Raw genomic sequence first — 23,773 nt, forward strand, 5'->3', positions numbered from 1 at the left:
TTTTGTTACTTTGTATACTCTGTTGTCTGTTGGCTGATTTTTCTCAGCTGGTGGCTCATTTACTATTATAATGATAATAAAAATGATAGGTGTGGGGCTTCCCTGGTGGCGCAGTGGTTGAGGGTCCGCCTGCCGATGCAGGGGACGTGGGTTCGTGCCCCGGTCTGGGAAGATCCCACATGCCGTGGAGCAGCTGGGCCCGTGAGCCGTGGCCGCTGAGCCTGCGCATCTGGAGCCTGGGTGCAGCAGGAGAGGCCACAGCAGTGAGAGGCCCACGTACCGCAAAAAAAAAAAAAAAAAAAATGATAGGTGTGAGTGCAAGTAACTTGAGGAGCTCGAGTCTGCTTTTAAATATCCTATATCCCTCCTGGGTCAGAGCCGGCGATAAGAAGCTAGCATACAGCAAAAAGGTCTAAGAATTATGACCTTGATCCACCTTATTGGAATGATTTGGTTTGCAGGTGACATAAAACTGAAGATTATCAGAAGTTGAATATCTGTATTACTGCTTTGGGGTATAATTTTAATTTTTAGGAAGATTATTATTTAGTTGTGTACTGATTTCTTTTACGTCTTATGGTTATTGGTTGTATTGCAGTGCATTAAATTGAGGGGCAGTTGTTGCTATTTAGAGTGCACCAACATTCTTGCTATCCATTTGGCTTGGGAATGTCTCTTGTCTTTTGTGCCAGATTTACAAATGTGGTCCAAAGCAGGAATTAAGGATTGCTCTAATAAATAGATTAGTAGCTTTTCCTAACTACCAGATATTGTGGTTATTAGTTATGTTCTATATAATTAGAGTTCTGGCTTCCAGAATTGGTTGCTTAGGATTAAAAATTAACTAGATGGTGGTGAAGTTGAATAGATCTAGTCAGACAAACCTGGGTTCAAGACTAGGTTCTGTCTCTTCCTGGGTGACTCTGGGCAAGTTCCTTGACCTCTTAAACCCACTTTTCTCATCTGTTAAATGAGTGCAATAATACTATCTATATATATTTTATAGAGAGAGCTAAAGAGTAAACGGAATAATGCACTTAACCTTGTACCTGGTACATAGTAAGCATTCAGAAAATTGTAGCTATTATGAACATGTCTATTACAGGGCCTAATTGGAGTCTTGTTAAATATACTATTTTCATTGACTCTAAGAGAATCCAGTGATGATAAAACGATACCATTATATTATGTACTACTAAAAAGAAATTATAGCATTACTTTTAATCCATATGTTAAAATGTTTAAAAATGCTGATCTTGCAATAGGTAAACAGGTAAGTTACATTTTTAAAAATTGTGGTAAAATACACATAACATAAAATTTACATCTTAGTCATTTTTTAAGTGTTGTATTGTTCAGTGATGTTCAGTACAGTCATTGTCGTGCAACCGCCACCACCATCCACCTCCAGAGCTCTTTCATCACCCCAAACTGAAACTCTGCACCCATTGAACAGTCGCTCCCCACTCCCACCAGTCCCTGGTAACCACCGTTCTACTATAGATACCTCATAAAGGTTAGTTACATTTTGATGGAAATGAGTGTAAGAGATCAGCAAGATGCTGTGACCATGTCCTGTTCAGCAAGATACTTGGAGAAGCAGGCGTAGAGAGGAGGAAGGGACTTGAGAGTGTAGGTGTGTTTGAGACAGTGGGAGGGAGAGGAACTAGGGTGGAGTACAGCAGGGGTTTGTGTATCTTCATGGTTCCATCTTCGAATGTTTAAATCTTTTGGTTCATTTGAATAAAATTTCATGAAGCAGGTAAAAATACAGGTTAAGGGACTTCCCTGGTGGCACAGTGGTGAAGAATCCACCTGCCAATGCAGGGGACACGGGTTCAAGCCCTGGTCGGGGAAGATCCCACATGCCGTGGAGCAGCTAAGCCCGTGTGCCACAGCTACTGAGCCTGCGTTCTAGAGCCTGCGAGCCATAACTCCTGAGCCCACGTGCCGCAACTGCTGAAGCCCACGCCCTCTAGGGCCTGCGTGCCTCAACTGCTGAGCCCCTGTGCTGCAACTACTGAAGCCCATGTGCCTAGAGAGCCTGTGCTCCGCAACAAGAGAAGCCACCGCAATGAGAAGCCCGCGCAGTGCAACAAAGAGTAGCCCCTGCTCGCTGCAACTAGAGAAAGCCTGCGTGCAGCAGTGAAGACCCAATGCAGCCAAAAAAAAAAAAAAAAAATTACAGCTTAATTTTTTTCCAACCACTTGGCCCCAATACTGTTTACTGAGCAACTCATCTTTTCCCTACTGATTTAAAAAAAGGTTCACTGTAGAATTTCACAATGTTCCTTCATAAGACACATTGTCAAAGGAGAACAGTCCTCCCAAGCAATCTCATATGACACTCTGTAAATTCAGAGGTGATGGAAAAGCTAAAACATAAACACAGAAATTCATTGTCAATAATCTTGGCTCTTTTCTCCCTGTAAATGGTGCCTCTCAGTTTTTCCCTCTATAGGAAGAACTAAATAATCAGTTCTGTTTAACCCTTTTAATTTGATGCTAAATTAATTTTACTGTAATGGCACTGTTAACTCCCATTTAGTTGTACCAGTTAAGAGTAACTTTGGCAGGAGGAAAGGGAATCAGTGTGCAGTGTGCCCATGTGAGTTAGGGCCTTGGAAAACCCAGCAGGAATAAACTCAGTGGTGGAAGAAGCAGGGGCAAGGCGGCAGGCAGGGAGCTTTTCCAGGGGTGCTCACCATGTCTGTTCTTAGGGCTCTCTAGGATATGTTTTGAGCTGCACTTGTGTGCTGCAAGCACTCTTAGTGAACAGCCCAGATTGGGTTGACTTCTACTTTTAGTGCCAATCACAAAGGCAACATCAAATTCCATAAATCTATTATTTTTTTAAATTAAGTGTATTTTTGCAATTTTAACATTCTTCAGTTTCCTAAACATTTGCAGAAGGGGTGAGGGGCAAATAAATACTCTGATGGTGTGGCATTTCTTATTTTCTGCTTGAGAGACATGTTCGTTTCCCCTCCTTTTCCTTTTAATCTTACTGTCTCCCTGCCACAGCTGCTTCTGAACTCCATCCTCATCTCTCCTCCTGTGACAGTTCACTAGCCTTCACAGTACCGAAGGCGCTTTCAACTCTTATTTTCCACCAACTGTCAGTTGCAAAATAAGGTTGCTTTGTTTGGGAAGGAAAAGGTAGAATCCTTTCTGAATGTCTTCTTTCCTTTTGAAGCAGGAGCACTTCAGAGACAATTGAACTGCTTTTAGGTTTTTGTTACCACCCAGCTTTTTCTTCTGATAGATCCTGCCGTGAACACAGTTCTGTTGATAACATCGATTTGTTGCTATGGAAATAGTGGTAATGTCACAGATTCAGCTCAGTGACTTTATTTCAGGTTCACGTGGGAGAAATGGGCAAGGCTTTAGGGGAGAACCTCATTAAAACCAAAAGCTATCAATTATAAGCAGGTGAAAGGTAAATGGAGCCAACCTTTTAGGTAATGAAAACATAAGTGTGAACCCCTAGCACATTCGCTGCATGCAGTTGAGTGCCCCAGCATGAATTCCAACCCACAAGAGTCCTTGACAATATCACAAATTTACACTTTCTCAGAGTATTTCTTCTACTTAAGTTTAAGTCTCTTAACCCAAATTACTTGCACTAAAATGGTCTTTCTCTTTTGATCACCAGGACATGGACAACAGCCAGTAGTTCCTCCTCCAGTCTCAGCAGCCAGTCCACCAGCCAGCAGGCCCCAGCAACAGAATGGGAGCTCGGGAGTGGGTAAGGCTGCCATATGAGGATGCCTGCTGATTGTGTGTGGCAGGCTTTCGAATGATGGTTTGAAATTTAATCTGAGACTAAAGGGAGTTTTCAAAATGCTGTTCATGACAGTTGCTTCTTGCAAAGAATAATTCCAGTTCTTCTTGGAATTATTGTAAAGTGTGTGATTGAAAAAATGATTAAAGACTATCTTTTAAAGATACTTAATATGCTTTTTAAAAAAAATCAGAATTACACACTGTTCTTTGTTAACAGTTTATCTGGTAGTTTCTCACTTAGACCCTCTTGACTTTGTGAAATACATACCTTTTAAATTCTCGCCTTTTAACTCTTTAGGATCCGCTTATTAAATTTGGCTTGTCTGTCTCCAGGTTTCCCATCTGGGGCTCTTGTGGGTATTTATCTTAGCTTGAAGACAGTATCATTTATGTTGGTCATAGGTCCTGCTTCTCTGTCTCACGGATGAGAAATAGTTTCTTTTTAACTTTCTCTTCATCAGGTCCTGAGAGGCTGTAATGGAATCATCTTGTTTACTTTCTGGCCTTTGCTTTAGGAACCTCCTCATGTGGGATGTCGCCACTGAAAATTATGATCTGTAGAGTTTGGTTGGAATTTACTTTTAGAGTTTCTTTTTTCTGTCCCAGCTTCACATACATCACCTATTCCCCTCCCCTCAACTATTAGTTTCTATTTCTCAGTGCTAAGATTCTAAGAAAAGCAGGGTTAAGACGTCACTAATGTTTCTGTGAAACTTGCAGGACATAAGTCTTTTTCCCCATTAGTCTTTGATGTTTTTATCTACCTTGCAAGAGCTAACTATCTTCTATCCATCTCCCTTTCTAAGTGGATCTATTTATACAGAACTCTCAAATTATGTACTGTCGAAGGGGGGTGGTAGAATAGATTATCTAAAATGGTAAAGACCCTAAAAGTTACTTCCTTAGGCTAAAATACAAATAGTATGTTATTCTTCTTTCCACCCCCCACCCGTACAGATTATCTTTCCAGTTGTCTATCTTTGGCTTATATTGAGATTGATTTTAAAAAATCAGTTAACATTCCCTAAACACATAACTGGGTGCTGAAAGAAAAAGGACTGGAAGTGTATGGAGGGGAGGCTGCCTGCCAGCATGAAAACTGGATGTGTGTGTGTTTTATATAATTATGTATTATATACTAGGTATGTATATACACACACACATAAATATTCTGTAGAGTATGTGTGCTTCCTTGTGTCACCTTGAGGTAATTGTTACTGTTGTGTGTGTAGTCGTTTCTTGACTCCCCAGTTAGAAGAGAAAATTTGAAGATCTGGGACCGTGTATGTATCTTTTTTACTAAGTGCTACAAATGCCTAGAATAGTGCAATACGGGCTGTGGAAACAATAAATAAATGCCAAGTGATGGAAGATTTACATTTCTAGCCAGATGCCATTCTGAAGAAATGTTTTGATATAGAATATGTGAAATCATTGGACTAAATTATCTTTTCTGAATTTGGAGGTTGAAGCTTTATAGAAACAGCGTGCATGTAAAAGATTTCATCTGCTTATAGGCTTTACGTAATTACGTATCCTTCCCAAGTGCAAGACAGCTTCTTAGGCTTGGCTAAAGGAGTCAAGAAGGGGTCACGAAAGCCAGCCACCTACGTGTCTTGAACCGAAAACTGATGCTTGCCCTTTGCTCCCAACTAAACCCAGTCCCGTAAACTTCATTCTAGACTTTCCGTGACTGTAAGACCAGTTGAGAACTGGGAGTTTTCTGGGGATGTTTTGAGGCGATACATTTGTGATAGGTATCCTTCACCTCGGATGGCTCACCCACTGTGTCCCTTAATTCCAAGCATTTTCTTTTGCTTTTTCTCTTATGCAACTAGTGACTTGTCATCAGTTTTACCAGTCAAGAAGGTTGATTTTCTTTCTCTGACCCATTATCCTGCCTGTTGATACACGGGAAAAGTTTAGGAGGGTTGACCTCCGAAATAGCAGTGTCTGGATTCATTACCATTATTATCTTGACCTCAGGGCGTAAGTCAGCAGATACAGTTGTGAACATCTGTGTGCCCAGCCTTCTTCCTAGATCTGCCTCTAGCCTCCTGTTTCAGTCTCTGATGTCCAAATCTCTTGATTATTTAAAAGGAAAAACTTTGTCTCTCATCTTGTATGATGTCACTAGTAATTGAGAGTTCTTGCAAAACTTACTATAAAATTTAAATAAAATAATGATTGTCCTTCTTTGTGTTTGTTTTTAAAGGTTCCACTGTATCTAAGACTTTTGGTGCCTCAAAGACATTTGGAAAACCTGGAGGTACCAGCCTAGGGAGCAGCTCCGGGGGAACACAGGCCAAAGTGGTACCCATTGCCAGCCTCACCCCTTACCAGTCCAAGTGAGTTATTTCATGGAATAAGTTTAGAAGGGACTTAGAAACGATATAAGAGGTTATTATGGGCTCTTGAGTTACTTATATGTGAACTTCAGGATTACCACACATAAAATAGGTTTCCTCCTTTTTTCTTTCTCTAGAGGGGGAGGAGATAACAAATTGTGGCAACCTTTAACTCTCAATAAAAGAAGGGCAAAAAGAGCAGTCATCCATAGCCTGTGGAATTTCATTCGTTTTAAAAGAATTTGAAATTTAAAAGATTTAATGTTTCAAGAATCAGTTGGTAGTCCTATGAGTAAGAATAAATTTTCTAATTCAGAAGGTATTTCATCTTATCATATAAATAGGTGACTTTTAGTCTAAAAATTATTACTCTGATTTAGCTGGCTAAAAGAATCTGTGCTGTTTGTATTAACCATAGTAATATAACCTGAACAGATATTTCTTTTATATGACTTCTTCCCATTCAAAATTAATTTAAGCTGTGGAAAATTAGTGAGTACTCGTTTCAGAATTCTTTCAGCTATGTTTTTGTTTGTTTTTCAATTCTTTGCAATATAGCGAAGATCCGTTCCCCTGTGAAATTATGAGTAAGGTAGCTAATGTGCCCAGCACCTGCATTCAGGATGGGCACTAGGACTGGATGTCAGACCTTGTGCCTCCTTTTTTAGTGGCCTCTGTCTGAGGTCATAGTGCTTGAGGGTGTTTTCTTTTGGTGCCTGAACCAACACCGCGTTCCATATCCTTATATTTATATTCAGTGTGTCTTGGAAACGAGACAGAAGTTTGACATCAGTTATATCAGTTCCCATGATTGAAAATAGTGGCAAAATATAATTGCTGGTATTACTGCATTTTCTAGCTTAGAACCTTCCATTAAGGGGATAGTGTTGCCTTGGTGATGCTTTTTGGAGAAGGGAGAGCGTTCATAAATTTACTTATTTGACAGGAGAATGAGTCAGTGTTAAATCACCTTGTGTGTTTTACTATTTGCTTATTCTACAAACTGTCAAACCTGGATGTCATCGTGGGGTTTTAATTAGCTGGATTAAAATACAGTTTACACTGAAAAATGGAATATGCATAAGATAAGAAAGGCTATAAGAAGATGATAGGGAACCTTTCAGATCTTTCCCAAGTAAGACTCCAAACACTAATATAATGTATTTGGTTTTTAGGTGGACTATTTGTGCTCGTGTTACCAACAAAAGTCAGATCCGTACCTGGAGCAATTCCCGAGGGGAAGGGAAGCTTTTCTCTATAGAACTAGTTGATGAGAGTGTGAGTATTTGTCAAGTGGGGAGAGAGGAGTCTTCTTCTCTGAGAAACAGAGGGCTAATCTCTGTGCAGGCCTGTGAGGTGAACAACAATAGTAAGCCAAGAAGAAACACGATTGTTCTTGTTTTTCTTCTATTGTAGTCTTCTGATGCTGTCCGGGGGCAAAGGGTTAAAGTCATAAATAAAATCCTTGATCTCAAATGAAAGCATTTGTAGCAGTAGAAATTAGTTTTCTAAAGGTAAGTAGCCTCACGGGCAGGAGAAACCAGAGACACTGTCTGACTTGCTGGCAGGCTTAGTCGAAGCCCCAGGGGGTTATGTCTGCTTAGGAGCCAAGTGGAGCTTTGGGCCACAGCAGAAGGTATGCAGCAGCCTTGATATGTGATAAGTGATCGGTTTTGTGGGAGATGGATTCTGGCTGTGCAGACACTATGTGCTTTTCTGTTTTTTTTAAAATAAATTTATTTATTTATTTTTGGCTGCGTTGGGTCTTCACTGCTGCACACAGGCTTTCTCTAATTGCGGCGAGCGGGGGCTACTCTTCGTTGTGGTGCACAGGCTTCTCATTGCGGTTGCTTCTCTTGTTGCGGAGCCTGGGCTCTAGGCGCGCGGGCTTCAGTAGATGTGCCTCGCAGGCTCTAGAGCGCAGGCTCAGTAGTTGTGGCACACGGGCATAGTTGCTCCGCAGCATGTGGGATCTTCCCAGACCAGGGATCGAACCCTTGTCCCCTGCATTGGCAGGCTGATTCTCAACCACTGCGCCACCAGGGAAGTCCCTCTATATGCTTTTCTTAAACAAGACCAAACCGTGATGAAGAGACGAAAAATCCATGTTGTGGAGTCTCCACAAAGTCTTGTCATGCTATTTCTCTGTCCATTGTTTTTTTTGTTTGGTTTTTTTTTTTTTGCGGTACACGGGCCTCTCACTGCTGTGGCCTCTCCCGTTGCGGAGCACAGGCTCTGGATGCGCAGGCTCAGTGGTCATGGCTCACAGGCCCACCGCTCCGCGGCATGTGGGACCCTCCCGGACCGGGGCACGAACCTGTGTCCCCTGCATCGGCAGGTGGACTCTCAACCACTGCACCACCAGGGAAGCCCCATTAGTTTTGTTTATAACTCCTAATGTATACTTCAAGCATTCTTTTCAAACTGCTGCATATTTCCTATTTGTTCAAACCTCTAACAGGGCCGAAAAAAACAGTTGGTTTGTTTTTATTTTTTTGTTTGTTTTTCGAAGATGGGATAATACCCTAAAATGTATTGACTGTGAGGGTAGAATCGGTGTCAGAACCTAATTTTTTTTTTTACCAAATTATTGGTCTCATCTGTCATTTGGCTAAAAATTCAGCTGTTAATTTAAGTTTCTTCTCCCTCTGTAGCATTTTGACTGATGGAAAAGTAAAAGTGAAAATCTAATCACAAGCAACTTGAAAGTATGACTTGTTTTTAACATTTTTGGCAGTGACTCCTGAGTATGAAGTAATTCCTCGCTGGGTGCAAACATGTGGCTCAGCACACTTCCCTGGGGGCTTCAGTCATGTCGCTCAGTGTTCGAAAATTTTTATTTATTTATTTATTTAGGTTTCTAACTTGAGGTTAATGAAGCACAGTAACGGGATCAACCGGTTAAACTTGGGTTGTTTCAGGGTTACTAACTTGAATATGTGACTGTGAACTGTGTGTTTCTGGGGTGACTGTGCTACTGCTTTCAAGATGTCCTTTTGACACTAAGATGTCCTGTTTTTCACTGGTAAAACTTGAACTCCCCAATTCTAACCTGTTCTCGCATGCTTCTGTAGGGCGAAATCAGAGCGACTGCTTTCAATGAGCAAGTGGACAAGTTCTTTCCTCTTATTGATGTGAACAAGGTACAGTAGCATGGAGTCGAGAACGGGAACAGCCGAGCGGTGGGGTGAGGGGATGCTGTCTGTTGGAGAGCTGTGTGATCTGTAAAGGGTTTTTATATCCGATTTGATGGCCTATCCCATGTTCCATAGCTTGGCCTCTTTTACAGGTCTATTACTTCTCTAAAGGCACCCTGAAGATCGCCAACAAACAGTTCACAGCCGTCAAAAATGACTATGAGATGACCTTCAATAATGAGACTTCTGTCATGCCCTGTGAAGATGGTCGTCATTTACCCACAGTTCAGTTTGATTTCACAGGGATTGATGACCTAGAGAACAAGTCTAAAGACTCACTTGTAGGTAAGTATGTGTGTGAGAATGAAGAGAGTGGTGGTTATTAGTTCTGTTTCCAACATATAGGGGAGGCATGAGACTTCAGTGCTTGCTGTCCAACCTCTGGTCATGCTGTAATGGGAGCCTTGACCATCTCTTGCTAAAACGTTGTGCCTGTGTTTTAGACATAATCGGAATCTGCAAGAGCTATGAAGATGTCACTAAAATCACAGTGAAGTCTAACAACAGAGAAGTCTCTAAGAGGACTATCTATTTGATGGACATGTCAGGGAAAGTGGTGAATGCTGCTCTGTGGGGAGAAGATGTGAGTACCCGCGTTGAGTGGTCAGGGCACATGCAGAGAGGCGAAGACCTAAAGAGCTTCCAGGGTGGTGGTCTTGCCCTGGAAGCTGTGGGGCTTTGGCCATGTCGGCTGTGTAGACCCTTCCTAATGAAGGGTTGGACTGTCTGGGGAGTATTTGAAAACCTTTATTTGATTTACTTCTGTGAGATTTGCTATGATTTAGATTTTACATAGTGAAACGCTCTTTCCTCTAATTCTCGATTAGTTTTGATGTGTCTCCGAGCAGATTCTATATTCTTGTATAGATTCCATGTGCCATTTATTGCATTCACTCTACTGTTGGCTGTTTCCCTTGTTTTTTGTAAAAATGTTTTGTGCGTTCTTCCTGCTAGTGACAATTGTTTGTGTTTGTTCGGTGTCTTTGTTGTTACGCAGGCTGATAGATTTGACGGTTCTAGACAACCCGTGATGGCTATCAAAGGAGCCAGAGTTTCTGATTTTGGTGGACGGAGCCTCTCTGTACTGTCTTCAAGTACCGTCATTGTGAACCCTGACATCCCAGAGGCCTACAAGCTTCGTGGATGGTAGGTTTTATGGGGCTAAACACAAGGGTTATTTGAGCCTTAGTTTGGAGAAGAGCTGGTTCTTTTGGTTCCCACGATCGGTATATGAGCTGTCTGCCAAGCAGAGAGCTTCGTTTCTGGGTGGAGCAGTGCCTGTATTTCTTGGAGACATTGTGCCTTCTGAAAGGATGGCTCTAAATGCCCTTCAACTGACAGACCTGTAATCCCATGACAGACCTGGAGAGTCGCAGGGAGCAATTAGGATGGGAATGCTGCCTGCCGACCTTGATCCTGCGAAGCAGGTGAGGCCGGCGGTAGCAGCTGTATGGTGAAGGCGTCTGTGAGCGGAGGCGTCTTTCTTTTCATGACTCAAAGCTGTGGGCTTCTGCGGCGTCGGGGGAGAGAGTGCTTCTTGTTCCGTCCAGTCTCTGGTGCCGATTGCATCGTCTAGCATGTATTCACTGGACCCTGATCAAGTGCGGTGGGCACAATGGGCCTTTGTGGGCATTGCGTTGTTATTCATGAAGCACTCGGGGGATGAGGAGAAGCTACTGAAATCTCCTCACTATGTCTAGCTGTTTAGGGTGTTTAAACTCTGCCTTAAAAGAGCACTTCAAACTGAAGCATGGTGTGCAAGCATTGATGTGGTCAGGGAAAGCCCTGGAACTAGCTTGAGCTTAAATAATTTGTGTAGCTGTGGTCACAGGGGGGAGTGTGTTGGTTTCCAACCATGTCTTAGGGTTTGAGTGACTAAGGAATTAGCTCATATTACATACTCCCCACTTTTGTTTGAGCCTAATGTGAACCAGTTGCACTAGTATTTGAATAGTTTCATGAAATATCTACTGGCATGATCATGTCACTTAAGCCAGCCTTGTGCATGTGGTCCCTGTGGATCTGTATTTAACTCTTCTGGTAGCTAGCATTGCATTATAAGGGAAGGCCCATTCATTAATAACCTGACCAGACGTAATCACAGCTTTGGTTTGTTCTTATTGCTTGATTTTCGTACAGGCTGGAGCTCGAGCCCAGTTCAATTGCATGCCCACATTAAGGTCTTCATATTTTTCTTGATAACTGTGATCCCAGTCAACATAAAAAGACATGGCTGCCTCTAGAATAAAAGAACTTGGCATTGATCAAAGAGAAGCTCAGTGTACACGTCCCACTAAGCAAGGACTGGAGATGTTTAGATCTTGGTTGCAACGATGTGGAGTTTTTACTGTAAGAAGGGCTGCCTCTCTCCTTGCTCTGTTGACTCCGGATAGCTGTCTTCGGTGGCAAATGTCTCCTTGGAGTTTTTGAAACCGTAAACTCATGTAGCTAGTTGTGGTGAAACAGATTTGTGGACCTTGCTGTGCCTCTGTGACAGATTTAGCCGCTGATCAGACAGAACAAAAAGGCAATCGTCTGCAGCTTAGGGCAGCATCCGTTCTGTTCCATGCTCTCTTTTTAAGGAGCCTGTTCTATATGTGGTTAATCTCAGACTGACTCTTCCCTGCCACAAGTATGTTTCTGAGACACTTCCTCTCGGGCCCCCTTTCCTTCATATTAGCTGATATGTGATCAAGAAATGTAATCAATTTTATAATAATTTAACATAAATTAATTTCACTTTTAATAACGGCATAAATGGGACTTCCCTGATGGCGCGCCCAGTGGTTAAGAATCCACCTTCCAATGCAGGGGACGTGGGTTCGACCCCTGGTCCAGGAAGATCCCACATGCCGCGGAGCAACTAAGCCCGTGCACCACAACTACTGAGCCCGCATGCCACAACTACTGAAGCCCGCGCACCTAAAGCCTGTGCTCCGCAAAAAGAGAAGCCACAGCAATGAGAAGCCCGCGCACCACAACAAAGAGTAGCCCTTGCTCACCGCAACTAGAGAAAGCCCCCATGCAGCAATGAAGACCCAACACAGCCAAAAATAAAATTAAAAAAAGAAAATAACTTAAAAAAAATATATATATATATATTGGCATGAGTAAAATCTCACTAAGATGGTAAATCTACAAGGAAACAGATAAATACCTTCTAAGAAATTACTTTGAATCATATAATCTTTTGAAATTATACCAGGCTTAAAAGATCTTTCACCACGGGAACACTTCTTGCTACCCTCTTAAAATATGTCAACTGTCCCTTTCTATCCTGATACATTTCAGTGATGATAAAAATGCAGCTGCTAAGCAAAACTGAGCATCAGTAGCCCAAAGAACTATACCACAGCTCTCCATTGTTGCTTTTTTTGTTGTTGACTTTCCGGGTTACTGTTTTTAGGCCTTGGGCCCTCCAGCCAGTGTTGGTATGCAAGGCTAATTTAATAAAAGGTTCTGTGGTAGTTGGGCACTGTCTTTCTTGACCACTGGGGGGCATCAAAGCAATTGAGAGAACAAAGAGGCCATTCCGTTTCGTCAGACTTAAGATACAGTGAGGAAGATACTGCCGTCAGCTCGCTTGGCCCTGACCTATGAAAGTTGGGGGGGGGCTTCCCTGGTGGCGCAGTGGTTAAGAATCCGCCTGCTAATATAGGGGACGCGGGTTCGAGCCCTGGTCCGGGAAGACCCCACATGCCGCGGAGCAACTAAGCCCGTGCTCCACAACGACTGAGCCTGAACTCTAGAGCCCGCGAGTCACAACCACTGAAGCCCGTGTGCCACAACTACTGAAGCCCGTGTGCCACAACTACTGAAGCCCGCATACCTAGAACCCGTGCTCTGCAACAAGAAGCCACCACAATAAGAAGCCCACGTACCGCAACGAAGAGTAGCCTGCGCTCGCCGCAACTAGAGAAAGCCCACGCACCGAAGACCCAACGCAGCCACAAAAAAAAAAAAAAAAAAAGAAGTTGGGTGGGGAGTGGACAGCCCGTATATAGCATGTAGGAATAAGTATCATATTCAATAAGCATACATAGTGCCTGTTATTCTTTGTTTTTCAGGTTTGACTCGGAAGGACAAGCCTTAGCTGGCGTTTCCATCTCTGATCTGAAGAGTGGAGGAATAGGAGGGACCAACACCAACTGGAAAACTTTATATGAGGTTAAATCAGAGAACTTGGGCCAAGGTGACAAGGTATCTGCATTCCTAACTTTCTTCACAAAAGCATGTAAAATGTGTGAGACAATAGTTTTCAGATTCCATTTCTGCTACCAGCTGTTAGACCTTAATTCAGAGCTATGAGTCTTACCTGGGGCTCTGCCCAGAGCATGGCGTATTGGTTGAGGATCCCAGCCAGAATGAAGGAGCTGTGCTTTCTAATAGGAGTGTGTTACCTCCCTCAGGTAGGTTGAGGCAGAAAGATGTTCAAGCTTTGACTTAGAGAGTTGTGTAGTTCTCAGAGGGAACTTAGCCAAGTGGTAGTAATCAGGTTGCGTATTTTATGAACTGTCTTCAGGTCCATATTTCTTTTCTCTGATTGTTCCTGCAAACTGAAATGCCCGTATACCAAGAAGGTGGCTTTTGAGATTATAGCTCACACCGAGCATTAGTCAGTCTCAGCATCAGACATCGGGCAGTTGACATGTGCCCTCACTGGCTGTAGAATATTAACGTCTCGTGGGCTGAGCGCTGCTGGTATTCTCTGACAAGAATGGCTCTGGTATTTGACTTTAGTTGCAACTCTCCTTTCAATGTTTGTATCTAATGACCCTCCTCCTGTCTTAATCTAAACCTGTATTCTGTCAGCAGTTCAATATTTAAATCATTTATTTCTCCTCTATGCTCCCCAAACCAGTACTTCCTGCTTTATTATTTTCATGTGATACAATATGGTTTTTATTCCGTACTGTCTCATTTCGCTATACTCTCTTACTCATCATTGTCAATGACTGCAATTCATAATGCTGTTATACGGCATCCTGAGAATGAAACATTGGACAGGTCTGTGTCTCTTGTCAACCAGTTTCCTTCTTAGATCTAGGAGTAGACAGTATGTAACAAGAAATCAGGCCTAGAGAGTACCTGTTCGCACCCAAACTTTCAAGTCACACTTTGAATCTGGACCTTACCTGGAAGTATAGAAACATCCTTCAGGCATTCTCCTCAGAGACTCCCCTGCTCTAGGGCCTTTTGGAGTGAGGATTTGCCCAAGCTCTTTAAACATCCACCGTATTGTTTTGCCTCTTCTGTTCTGAAACATCAGGAAGCCCCAGAGGCTGCTGACCTGGCCCTGAATTGAGTACACCCAGAGGGAACTGCTTGCCCCCCAAAATTATTCATCCCGTATCCTTTCCATGAGAGTTAAAAGGCAAAGCAAATAGCAACATAAAGCCCATGCACATGACTTGGCCCTTGCTACACTTACTTATCAGTGACGTCTCCACTTTGAAGACACTTGTTCAGTCTTTTTGCATTCTGAATTTGATGACTTAGACCAGGGATTCACAAACAGGCCCCCGGGCCATATCCAGCCTGCTGCCTGTTGTAAATACAAGCGCATTGAAACCAGCCACCCGCTCTCATCTCCATACTGTCTGTGGACCATCTTGCACCACAGCAGCAGGGTGAGTGGCTGCAACAAAGACTGTGACCCAATGGCTTATAAAGCCTGAATTAGTTACTGTCTAGCTTTTTACAGAAAAAACTTGCTGACACCTGACCAAATAGAGATAAAGTTGAATCTAGACGCTAGAAATCATTGCTGTTGTTTTTAATGTGGGAGGAATGGTTGAACATAACTGTGCTAGATTTTACTGCATTCCTCAGTGTTTCCTGGTTCTGTTACCTTTGGAGGGTCAGAGGAACAGGAGGAACAAGTCTTTGTCTCTTGAAGTCTTTGTCTGTCATATAATCTGTTCAGTTTTAATGAATTTAGTCTAATTTAGAATTAATTCTTTTATTGTTAAGGAATAATACGCTTTATAACTTGGTTTATTACCTTCATGGCTTTTATAATCAGCACAAGTGACTTCTAAAACTATAGAATGAATTATTCCCAGTAATCACACTGTGATCATGAGAACTAGAATATGTAAACACTTACCCCTCATGTGTAAGGGCAAGTCCAGTCCTGAACATAGGCCTGTGCTCTGTGTCTCATGTCACTGTTTTCTCCTGAAGCCCGACTATTTTAGTTCTGTGGCGACAGTGGTGTATCTTCGCAAAGAGAACTGTATGTACCAGGCCTGCCCAACTCAGGACTGCAATAAGAAAGTGATTGATCAACAGAATGGATTGTACCGCTGCGAGAAGTGTGACAGTGAATTTCCCAATTTCAAGTACCGCATGATCCTGTCAGTAAGTAGAATGGGTGGATGAGGACCACTGTGGTGTTTCTCGAGTCCCTACCAAGTGCCTGGCACTGTCTTTAGTTCAGGCTTTCCAATTGTCTGGGATGCCAGCAGTGACTGAGAGCTGTCTTATGGAGTGCCTCCTGGTGACTGAAGGATATACAGTTTAAAATGCAGAGGACTTTGGTGGCTTGTTCAAAACCTTTAGTCCAAAGGCCATTGTGGCTGGAGGGCCACTGAGTCCATTGTGCCCAGATTCTGTGTCTGAAGGAGAGTTTAGTTGGGCTGTATCTCCACTGAGATCTGAAATCACACATACACACCACATCTTGTTCCTGCTGTGATCCAGACTTACATTTCGAACTTCTTTCTTGGATACTTTTTACATTCTTTGGAAAGAATATGGCATATATAGTGGAAATGGGTTTTTTCCCTAGAAATTACTTTAATGAGTAGAAAAAGTTAATCTTCCAGTCTCCTTAGTGTGTCTTCCTTTTATTATTTCTTTGCTGAAATAACGTAAAGTTGTGTTTTTTAGGTAAATATTGCTGATTTTCAAGAGAATCAGTGGGTCACATGTTTCCAGGAGTCTGCAGAGGCCATCCTTGGACAAAGCACTGCTTATCTTGGGGAGTTAAAAGAGAAGGTCAGCCACGTCTTGTATTATTACTGTAATAGTTCCCATGCTATAACACTTGCCCATTTTTTGCTCTTTAATATTTTTTGGTTTGTTGCTTTTGGGTGTTGTATAGTTTCTCACTGATGATTATTTGAGAGCTTATCCGATTCTGTCTAATTGTGTCTACCTTGGACGTGCTAACAATGAGGCATGAAGTAATGTATAGAAAATGCTTTAAAAACAGCACTTTCCAGCATTTTTTTCTCCTGTTACTGTTAGCACACCAAGAGTTGGTGTGCCTGCAGTCACTTGAGATCTGGAAGGTGTCTTCTGAAATAAGCTGAAGTACAGATGTGCCTTTTTTTTTTTTTGAGTCTGTGTTGGACTTTAAGTCCATTATGGTTTATCCATCATGGTTTATCCCGGGACATTGAATAGTTCCTTGTGCTACAGTAAGACCTTGTTATCCAATCTAAATGTAATAGTTTACATCTACTAACCCCAAACTCCCAGTCCATCCCTCTCCCCCTACCTGTCCCCACCTTGGTAACCACAAGTCTGTTCTCTATGTCTGTGAGTCTGTTTCTGCTTTGTAGATAGGTTCATTTGTGTGATATTTTAGATTCCACATGTATGGTATTTGTCTTTCTTTTTCTGACTTATTTAGTATGATAATCTCTAGTTGCATCCGTGTTGCTGCAAATGGCATTATTTCATTCTATTTTATGGCTGAGTAGTATTCCATTGTGTATATGTACCACATCTTTATCCATTCCAGATGTGCCTTTTTAATGTAACGAACAGTTTTCTGAAAAGTTGAATCAATCCTGGTTTAAATTCACGTATAAGGTACTTGCTTATTTCATGTTGTCAGATGGAATTCTTACGAAGTAACTTTCTTTCATAAGATAACTTTCTCCATTTCATTTTTATAAATTAGTATTTTCACATATTAGTTTTATTTAATTCAGGGAATAGATTACTAATTATCCTAAACTTAAGAAAGGTACTTGCTCAGATAAAACATGTAAAGACCAATAAAAGCTGTATTTTCTGGGCCACACAAGTTAGCATCTATCTGTAGATTTTTTTCCCGTTTTCCTCCAAATCGGTTAGGATACTTATAAAAGCCGCTAACAAAAAAAAGGGTTTGTCATTTGTTTTGGTGTGTGTGTGTTTTTCTTTTCTGTCTTCTATTCTGTCCGTTTAGCTCTGCCCCTGTGTCTCTTTGAAATTGTCCATGAGCTCTCTAAAAATAATCCCAACAAGCCCTTTTACAGAAATAACTGGAATTGACTTTAAAGTATGATGGTATCTTTTATCTGTTTTGCCTGGTCCTCTATTTTCATATCAGATTTTAAGGCTCGAGGCAGCCTTTCAGGATTTTTTATGAGCTTATTACATTTGGCTGGTTTCACTGCCAGTGAATGAGGACATACAGAAACTCTTCCCTCAGGAACCATGATATTCTTGGAGTAGGCGCTCCATGCTTTCACTGATCTTGAAAGAATCATGGCAGCTGGTGTGATTTTCTGAAGGTTTAACACATTGTTTTATTTACATACCCGAAAGCCTGAGGACTTTGTGTGTGTGTGTAGTAACCTTTACACAAAACAGTTCTATATATAATAAAGCTATTTTCATGTTTCAAGTGGCTGGCAAAGATAATACTTGACTGATATGAACTGTTTTTTAAAAAGTTCTTGTACATTTATTTTATGCATATTTATATAAAATGCTTTCTCTGATCCCTGTTTACCAGACATTTTTTTTTAATTCAGCAGCTTAATCAAATAGTATTTGAGGGGCCAGAGAAAGAGGGAGAGAGGAGTATCGTTTTTAAACTTTTTCCCTAACCTTTGCCTACTTTTCCTGTCTTCCTCACTTCCTCACCAAATCCATAGCTGTAAATCCAGAGGCTGAAATAGTGCATATGACAACTTGAACTTTTTTCTGAGTGTGTCCTCCCATCCTTAATTTGTGATGAAGATGCTGAGCCTCAGATCTATTCCATCACAGACTTTTAAAGTTTAGAAATGTGTTTCATAAGAGTGTTTCAGTTTTTTTTTTATTGTGGTAAAATATACATAAAACTTACCATTTTAACCATTTTTAAGTGTAAGTTCAGTGGCATTAAATACGTTCACGTTGCTGCGCAACCATCACCATCATCAAGCTCGAGAACTTTTTCATCCTCCTAAGCTGGAACGCTGGACCCATTAAACACTAACTCTCCACTGCCCCTGGCAGCCATCATTCCACTTTCTGCCCCTATGAATTTGAGCACTCTAGGTAGAGTATTTTAATTTTTAATAAAATTCTACCTAAACAGTTTTATGTGATGAAATGTCACCTTAGTCATTCCTAAGAAATTTTAAACCACTGGGGGTGATCATTTTCTCAAGGATTTTCCTCAAAGTCTTTTCAGAAATCTCACGGACATTTTCAGATGGTCTGGTAGTTTCCATGCCTACAGTTTTACATTTTTTTTTTGCAGAACGAACAAGCATTTGAGGAAGTTTTCCAGAATGCCAACTTTAGATCTTTTACATTCAGGATCAGGGTCAAATTGGAGACCTACAATGTAAGTAACATCACCCAAGGTGCAGGAGGGTTAGCAGTGGGGAACTGCTGTTTGTCACCCCCCGCAACATTATAGTGTTAACTCTCAGTTCCTTGCTTACTGTGTTCCAGACCCAACGCTAAGCACCCTGCATTTATTACTCATTGAATCTTCCCAGCACTGGGGTACCAAGCATCATCCTGTTTTCAGATGAGGAAACAGACTTAAAGAGAGGTTAAGGGTCTTGTCCAGTGTCAACATCCAGAGAAAAAATGCTATGTGGCCTTTTTTTTTTTTTTTCCGGCTGTGCCTTGCGGCAAGCCAGATCTTAGTTTCATCAGGGATCAGACCTGTGCCCCCTGCATTGGGAGTGCGGAGTCTTAACCACTGGACCTCCAAGGAAGTCCCGCTGTATGGCCTTTTCAGTTAAAACCTGGGGGTTTTTGGTTTGTGTCCCGACAAAATGGACTCACATCTTCCACATGGTTTGGGTTCTAAAGTCAGTATGTGAAACAAAGACCATATGTAGTTAAAATTACCTTGAAAATTCCTTAAATAGCTCATAACATCATACGGTTGTAAAGTCATGATAAAACAGTCTTTATTGAGTACTTACTATCTGCCAGATACTGTTCTGCACCCTTTACATACATTGTCTCGCTTCATCCTGGCAGTAACCCTATGTGTAGAAACTATTGTTAGCCCCGTTTTTACCAGCAAAAAAAGGTAGGCATACGGAGAATGAGTAACTTGCCTAAATTCATACGCTAACAAGTGGCAGAGCTCATAATGGCACACAGGCAGTCCAGCCTCAGAGCTTTGCTCTCAACCATGCTTAGAAATACGACTGGGTTTAGTCAGTACAGAGCACACTGTAGCGTGTGAGCCCCTGAGCTGGCCTCACCCGGTTCTGCCTCTGCAGGCAACATCCAACCTAGTGAACCGGCGAGGGGCGAGGGGAGAGAATTCAGAAAACTTCTCTGCTTGCCTCAGGGTTTACTCGTCCTGTTTTATTGTCAGACCTTAACCCTAATGCCTGCTGATAGCTGTGCTCGGTTTTTTGAGCGTTAAGTGAGACAGGGACTCCAGAGGTCAGTGATACGATGTCAGGGTGGTGTCAGGAAGGAGAGGGATGGAAGGGTTGCTCGGCCCCGGAGTGGTGTGGACAGGGGAGGTGAAGGACAGCGAGGTCGCCTCTCTCGGGGCCGAGGTGGGCCCACGGCAGGCCTCCCTCCCCTGCCGCGCGTGCTTCTCCTCTCCCCATGGCCCCTGATTTCAGAGCCAGCTGTGTGGCTTTAGGAAGTCACTGTCTCCTCTGGGCTCCTGTTTCCCCCTCTGTAAAGAGAATACATTGAACTTCACGAGCCCTCTAAGGTTCATCGCGCTTGGAGTCTAGGTTCCTGAGCGTTTGGGAGCGCAAGGGACAGGTGAGAGGGGTCTGTATCGAAGGGAGGCCTTTGTCCACTCTCCTGGCCCCAGAAAGTCTGCCCTGGGCTCTCACCATCATTGTTTCCTTATCGGAATGACAGAACTCTGAACCCAGCGTGTCTTTGTGATTTCTCCTGCTGGGATCATTGAAACCATTGCCCCGTGGCCACAGGCTTTCCTTCGTTCACAAATCGCTTTTCTCTTTTCAAAGGATGAGTCTCGAATTAAGGCCACTGTGATGGACGTGAAGCCCGTGGACTACAGAGAATATGGCAGAAGGTTGATTGTGAGCATCAGGAGAAACGCTGCGGCGATGTGAGCCGAGCCTGCTAACGGGGCAGGAGTCTGTAGACAGAGGGCTAAGGCGAACTGACACCCGACCCCCGACCCCCGCCCCACCTGAGGAGTGCCTCTCTGTGGGGGACTAAGCCGTTGCCTCTTGTGCGTCTGGGAACCCACTGGCAGCAAAGGGAAATCCGCTCGGAGGACTGTGGTGTAAACCATGTGAGACCTCGGGGTCAGCTGGCGGGGAGTGTAGTACCAGTCACTCCCTCTGTCTTTAGGCTTTTGTCAGTTTTATTAAGATTTCATTGTCTTCAACCGAGAATTATGTCACAAGTAATTGACCCTAAATCTGCAGACCGTGAAATAAATTATGTAAGTAGGGTTTCCACTTCTCCAGTGGTGACACCTCCACGATTTGGGTCCCTTCTCGGGAGGGAGAGCTGAGAAGTGATTGTGCACAGGAACCTGGGTGTTGTAGTAGGCGTGTCTTCCTAGAATTCAAAGGCTCTCTAGAGGTGCCACATAGTTGTTAATGCTTGGAATGGCAATAGGGTAGAATTATTAATCAAAGTCATATCTTTTTTATCTGAAAATATCCTTCCTTCAGGGTCTAATAGACTGAGTCAGATGGGTCTGATATTAATCAAAATTGTCTCTTCTGAGGAAGGCTGATAAGCAGTGACTTGCCGTCCCCTAGGGACATCCAGGCAACTACAGAGCATTCATTGCTTTAGTTTTCCCTTCAGTTAATGTTGCATTTTGGTTGGTATGCCTTTTCTACCTGTACATATTTCTTGCATTTGTATGTTTCTTTTCTTGATTAAAGCTATGTTAAATAGAAGGGATTTTGAAAGGAGAAGCCCTTTGTTTCCGTTGCTTTGTTTAATAAACAGTATAGTCTCTGCTTGTGAATCCTACTTTCTTTGAATGCAAAGGGCTCTTGTAGCTGGAAAGCAATTAATTAGCCTTCATAATAAATGTTCACTGGGGGGAGATGTTAACTCATTACAAACTCGAAGATTAGTCCAAAGCATGGAGATGATTCTTCCTAATGTTTGCAACTCTGAAATGCATCTTTAAAGGAATGAATATACCAAAAACAAAAAGCCATTGTGCCCTGGAAGCCTGATGATCTGGCACTTTTGGATTTTATTGATGTTTACACAGCAGTCTTAACACCAACCAGGCTTTGAAATGTGAACAGACAGTGAGCTGGTAAGAAAACAGTAATTATGCTCCTGGGCTTTTCAGTCGGCAAGAGCATGCTTCCTCTCTGTGTTCCTAATCACATTAATTACCTATCTGGTTGCTGCAGCCCACCGCTTGGCATTTGCTGCGCACCTCTCTCCAAGCATCTAGGCAGCGTCGCAGTCTTCCTGCAGCCCCAGGCCCTGGTTTTTCATCTGGGCAAGTGGGGCACGTGGAGGCCCTTGGTGGAGCTGGGGAGTGATCACGTCCTGTCTGTGTCATCCTTAGATGTCCTCTTTCGGGAGGAACCAGCCCGCGCTAGGCAGGGTGACTCCCATTTCCCAGAACATAGAGCGGCCTTTTCTCAGGCCCACTAATTGAGCACGTTCTAGTCTCAGAAGATGGCCACTGGGCTGCACTTGATTCTTTGGCCAAGGCCTCAACGATTTTTATGGAAGCTCCTTTCTGTCTGACCTTGCGTCTAAAGCGCTGACTAGAAAATTATACTCTTCAGCACTCTGGTGGATTGACAAATTGGGGGTTAGAAGTGGCAATCTAGCTTTCAGTCCGGTAATGAGTCTTTTATATCCGCTGCTCCCAGCATTCCCCTCTTTCCCTATCAAGGCTTCCACCCCGTGAAGAGCACTGACCAACAGTGCGACGCTGACGCGTCTCTGGAACATTGTACCAGCCACCACGTGTTCTCGGTGTCCACGCGGTGACACAAGTACGTCTGCGCAGATGCGATTAGAAGTCCACAGGGGATGTTCTGAGATAGGGCGGCTCCCTCAAGGGAGGATGTTTAGCAGATTTCCCTACTAAAAATCAAATCACCAGTAGTGGAGCATCAGAAATTGGCTCCACTGTTATGCTTTTAAGAGCTTCAGGTCCCTAAGGGTTGCCTAAATAGATTCTGGCCCACAGTTCTTAGAATTCTCTTGGAGATAGTTTACCTTGAAAGGCCGTTCGTGTTCTATTTCTCATCTTTCACTTAGAGATCAATGTTTATTTTGCGTACACCATGACATCAGCGTTAGGCAATTAGGAAAAATCTAATCATTTCACCTTTATTTTAAATGGCTTTTGGATTCCCTCCAGTCTCATTGTGAAGGAGGCAGGGGGGAAAAAAAGGGTAATAATCTGATTTCTGTCCATATTTTCAGTGTTTTATGCTTTCCATTAAAGTCTTGCTTATCTCCAGTGTGCTTGTTCTGACTTTTTGAACTGCAGGGTCGAAAACTTCCCCTCCCCGACATTTTTTTCCTGAGTGGCCTGTCTTCGAAAAGTATAAATAACATCGATCGTGGTGTTTAATACACTAATGAAACCCATGGTTACTGACTATATAATTAATATACTGTCTAAAAATGAATTTGGTAGCCCAGTATATAAAGGTTTATATATATATATATATATATATATATATATTCTTTTTTTTTTAAGGTTTATATATTGACATGTTTCTTTGGCAATATGCCTTCTAAGGTTTTATTTATAGAAAATGACACTGTTTGTTCCATCTCCTTTCCTTGTCACTTGTTAGAAAGCCACTTCTCCCCCCAGTAAATTGATTGTTTCCTTATCTCAAAGAGAGGATTTCCCCCCTCGTATTCCCCCTCCCTTTTTTATGCGGTTTGTTAGCTCTTAGTTTTATAATCCACTCTGCTGGTAGAGTTCTGACTTTCAGAAACACTTTTGGGAATAGTCATTTTTTTCCTCAAAAAAGAGAGACTTTAGATGTTTAATTTTAATTGTTTTGGAAAAAAACCTCAACTGAGCATGTTTTATTATTAAGGTGATAAGTATTGTTAATGTCAAGGAAAAAAAGGAAAAAGAATGGGTACTGTTAGGACCATTGATTATTTCTTAACACAAGTAATCCATGTTCATCGTAGAAAAGTAACCTGCAGACAAGAAAAAACAAAACAAAATTGTCCCACCAATCAGCAATAACTGCTTGTATAGCTGACTACTTTTCTCTATACTTGTATGTGTATATAGTT

General features: G+C 42.4%; 1 protein-coding gene across 1 annotated transcript in view; it reads left to right on the top strand.

Annotated features, from left to right (window-relative positions):
• The window catches only part of RPA1 (replication protein A1), a 53,732-nt gene extending 32,238 nt beyond the window's left edge, over positions 1-21,494 (top strand). Inside the window, exons 6-17 of the mRNA XM_081219006.1 lie at positions 3,656-3,748; positions 6,002-6,134; positions 7,310-7,412; positions 9,209-9,277; positions 9,424-9,616; positions 9,775-9,914; positions 10,329-10,477; positions 13,399-13,531; positions 15,518-15,694; positions 16,226-16,333; positions 18,804-18,890; positions 20,509-21,494. Coding sequence (XP_081075132.1) covers positions 3,656-3,748; positions 6,002-6,134; positions 7,310-7,412; positions 9,209-9,277; positions 9,424-9,616; positions 9,775-9,914; positions 10,329-10,477; positions 13,399-13,531; positions 15,518-15,694; positions 16,226-16,333; positions 18,804-18,890; positions 20,509-20,616 — 1,493 coding nt within the window. The 3' untranslated portion in view covers positions 20,617-21,494. The remainder of the gene's footprint in view (positions 1-3,655; positions 3,749-6,001; positions 6,135-7,309; positions 7,413-9,208; positions 9,278-9,423; positions 9,617-9,774; positions 9,915-10,328; positions 10,478-13,398; positions 13,532-15,517; positions 15,695-16,225; positions 16,334-18,803; positions 18,891-20,508) is intronic.
• Positions 21,495-23,773: the final 2,279 nt, after the last annotated feature.

Source organism: Mesoplodon bidens, assembly GCF_964165515.1.
Source record: "Mesoplodon bidens genome assembly, chromosome: 19".
In the NCBI taxonomy this organism is placed as follows: domain Eukaryota; kingdom Metazoa; phylum Chordata; class Mammalia; order Artiodactyla; family Ziphiidae; genus Mesoplodon; species Mesoplodon bidens.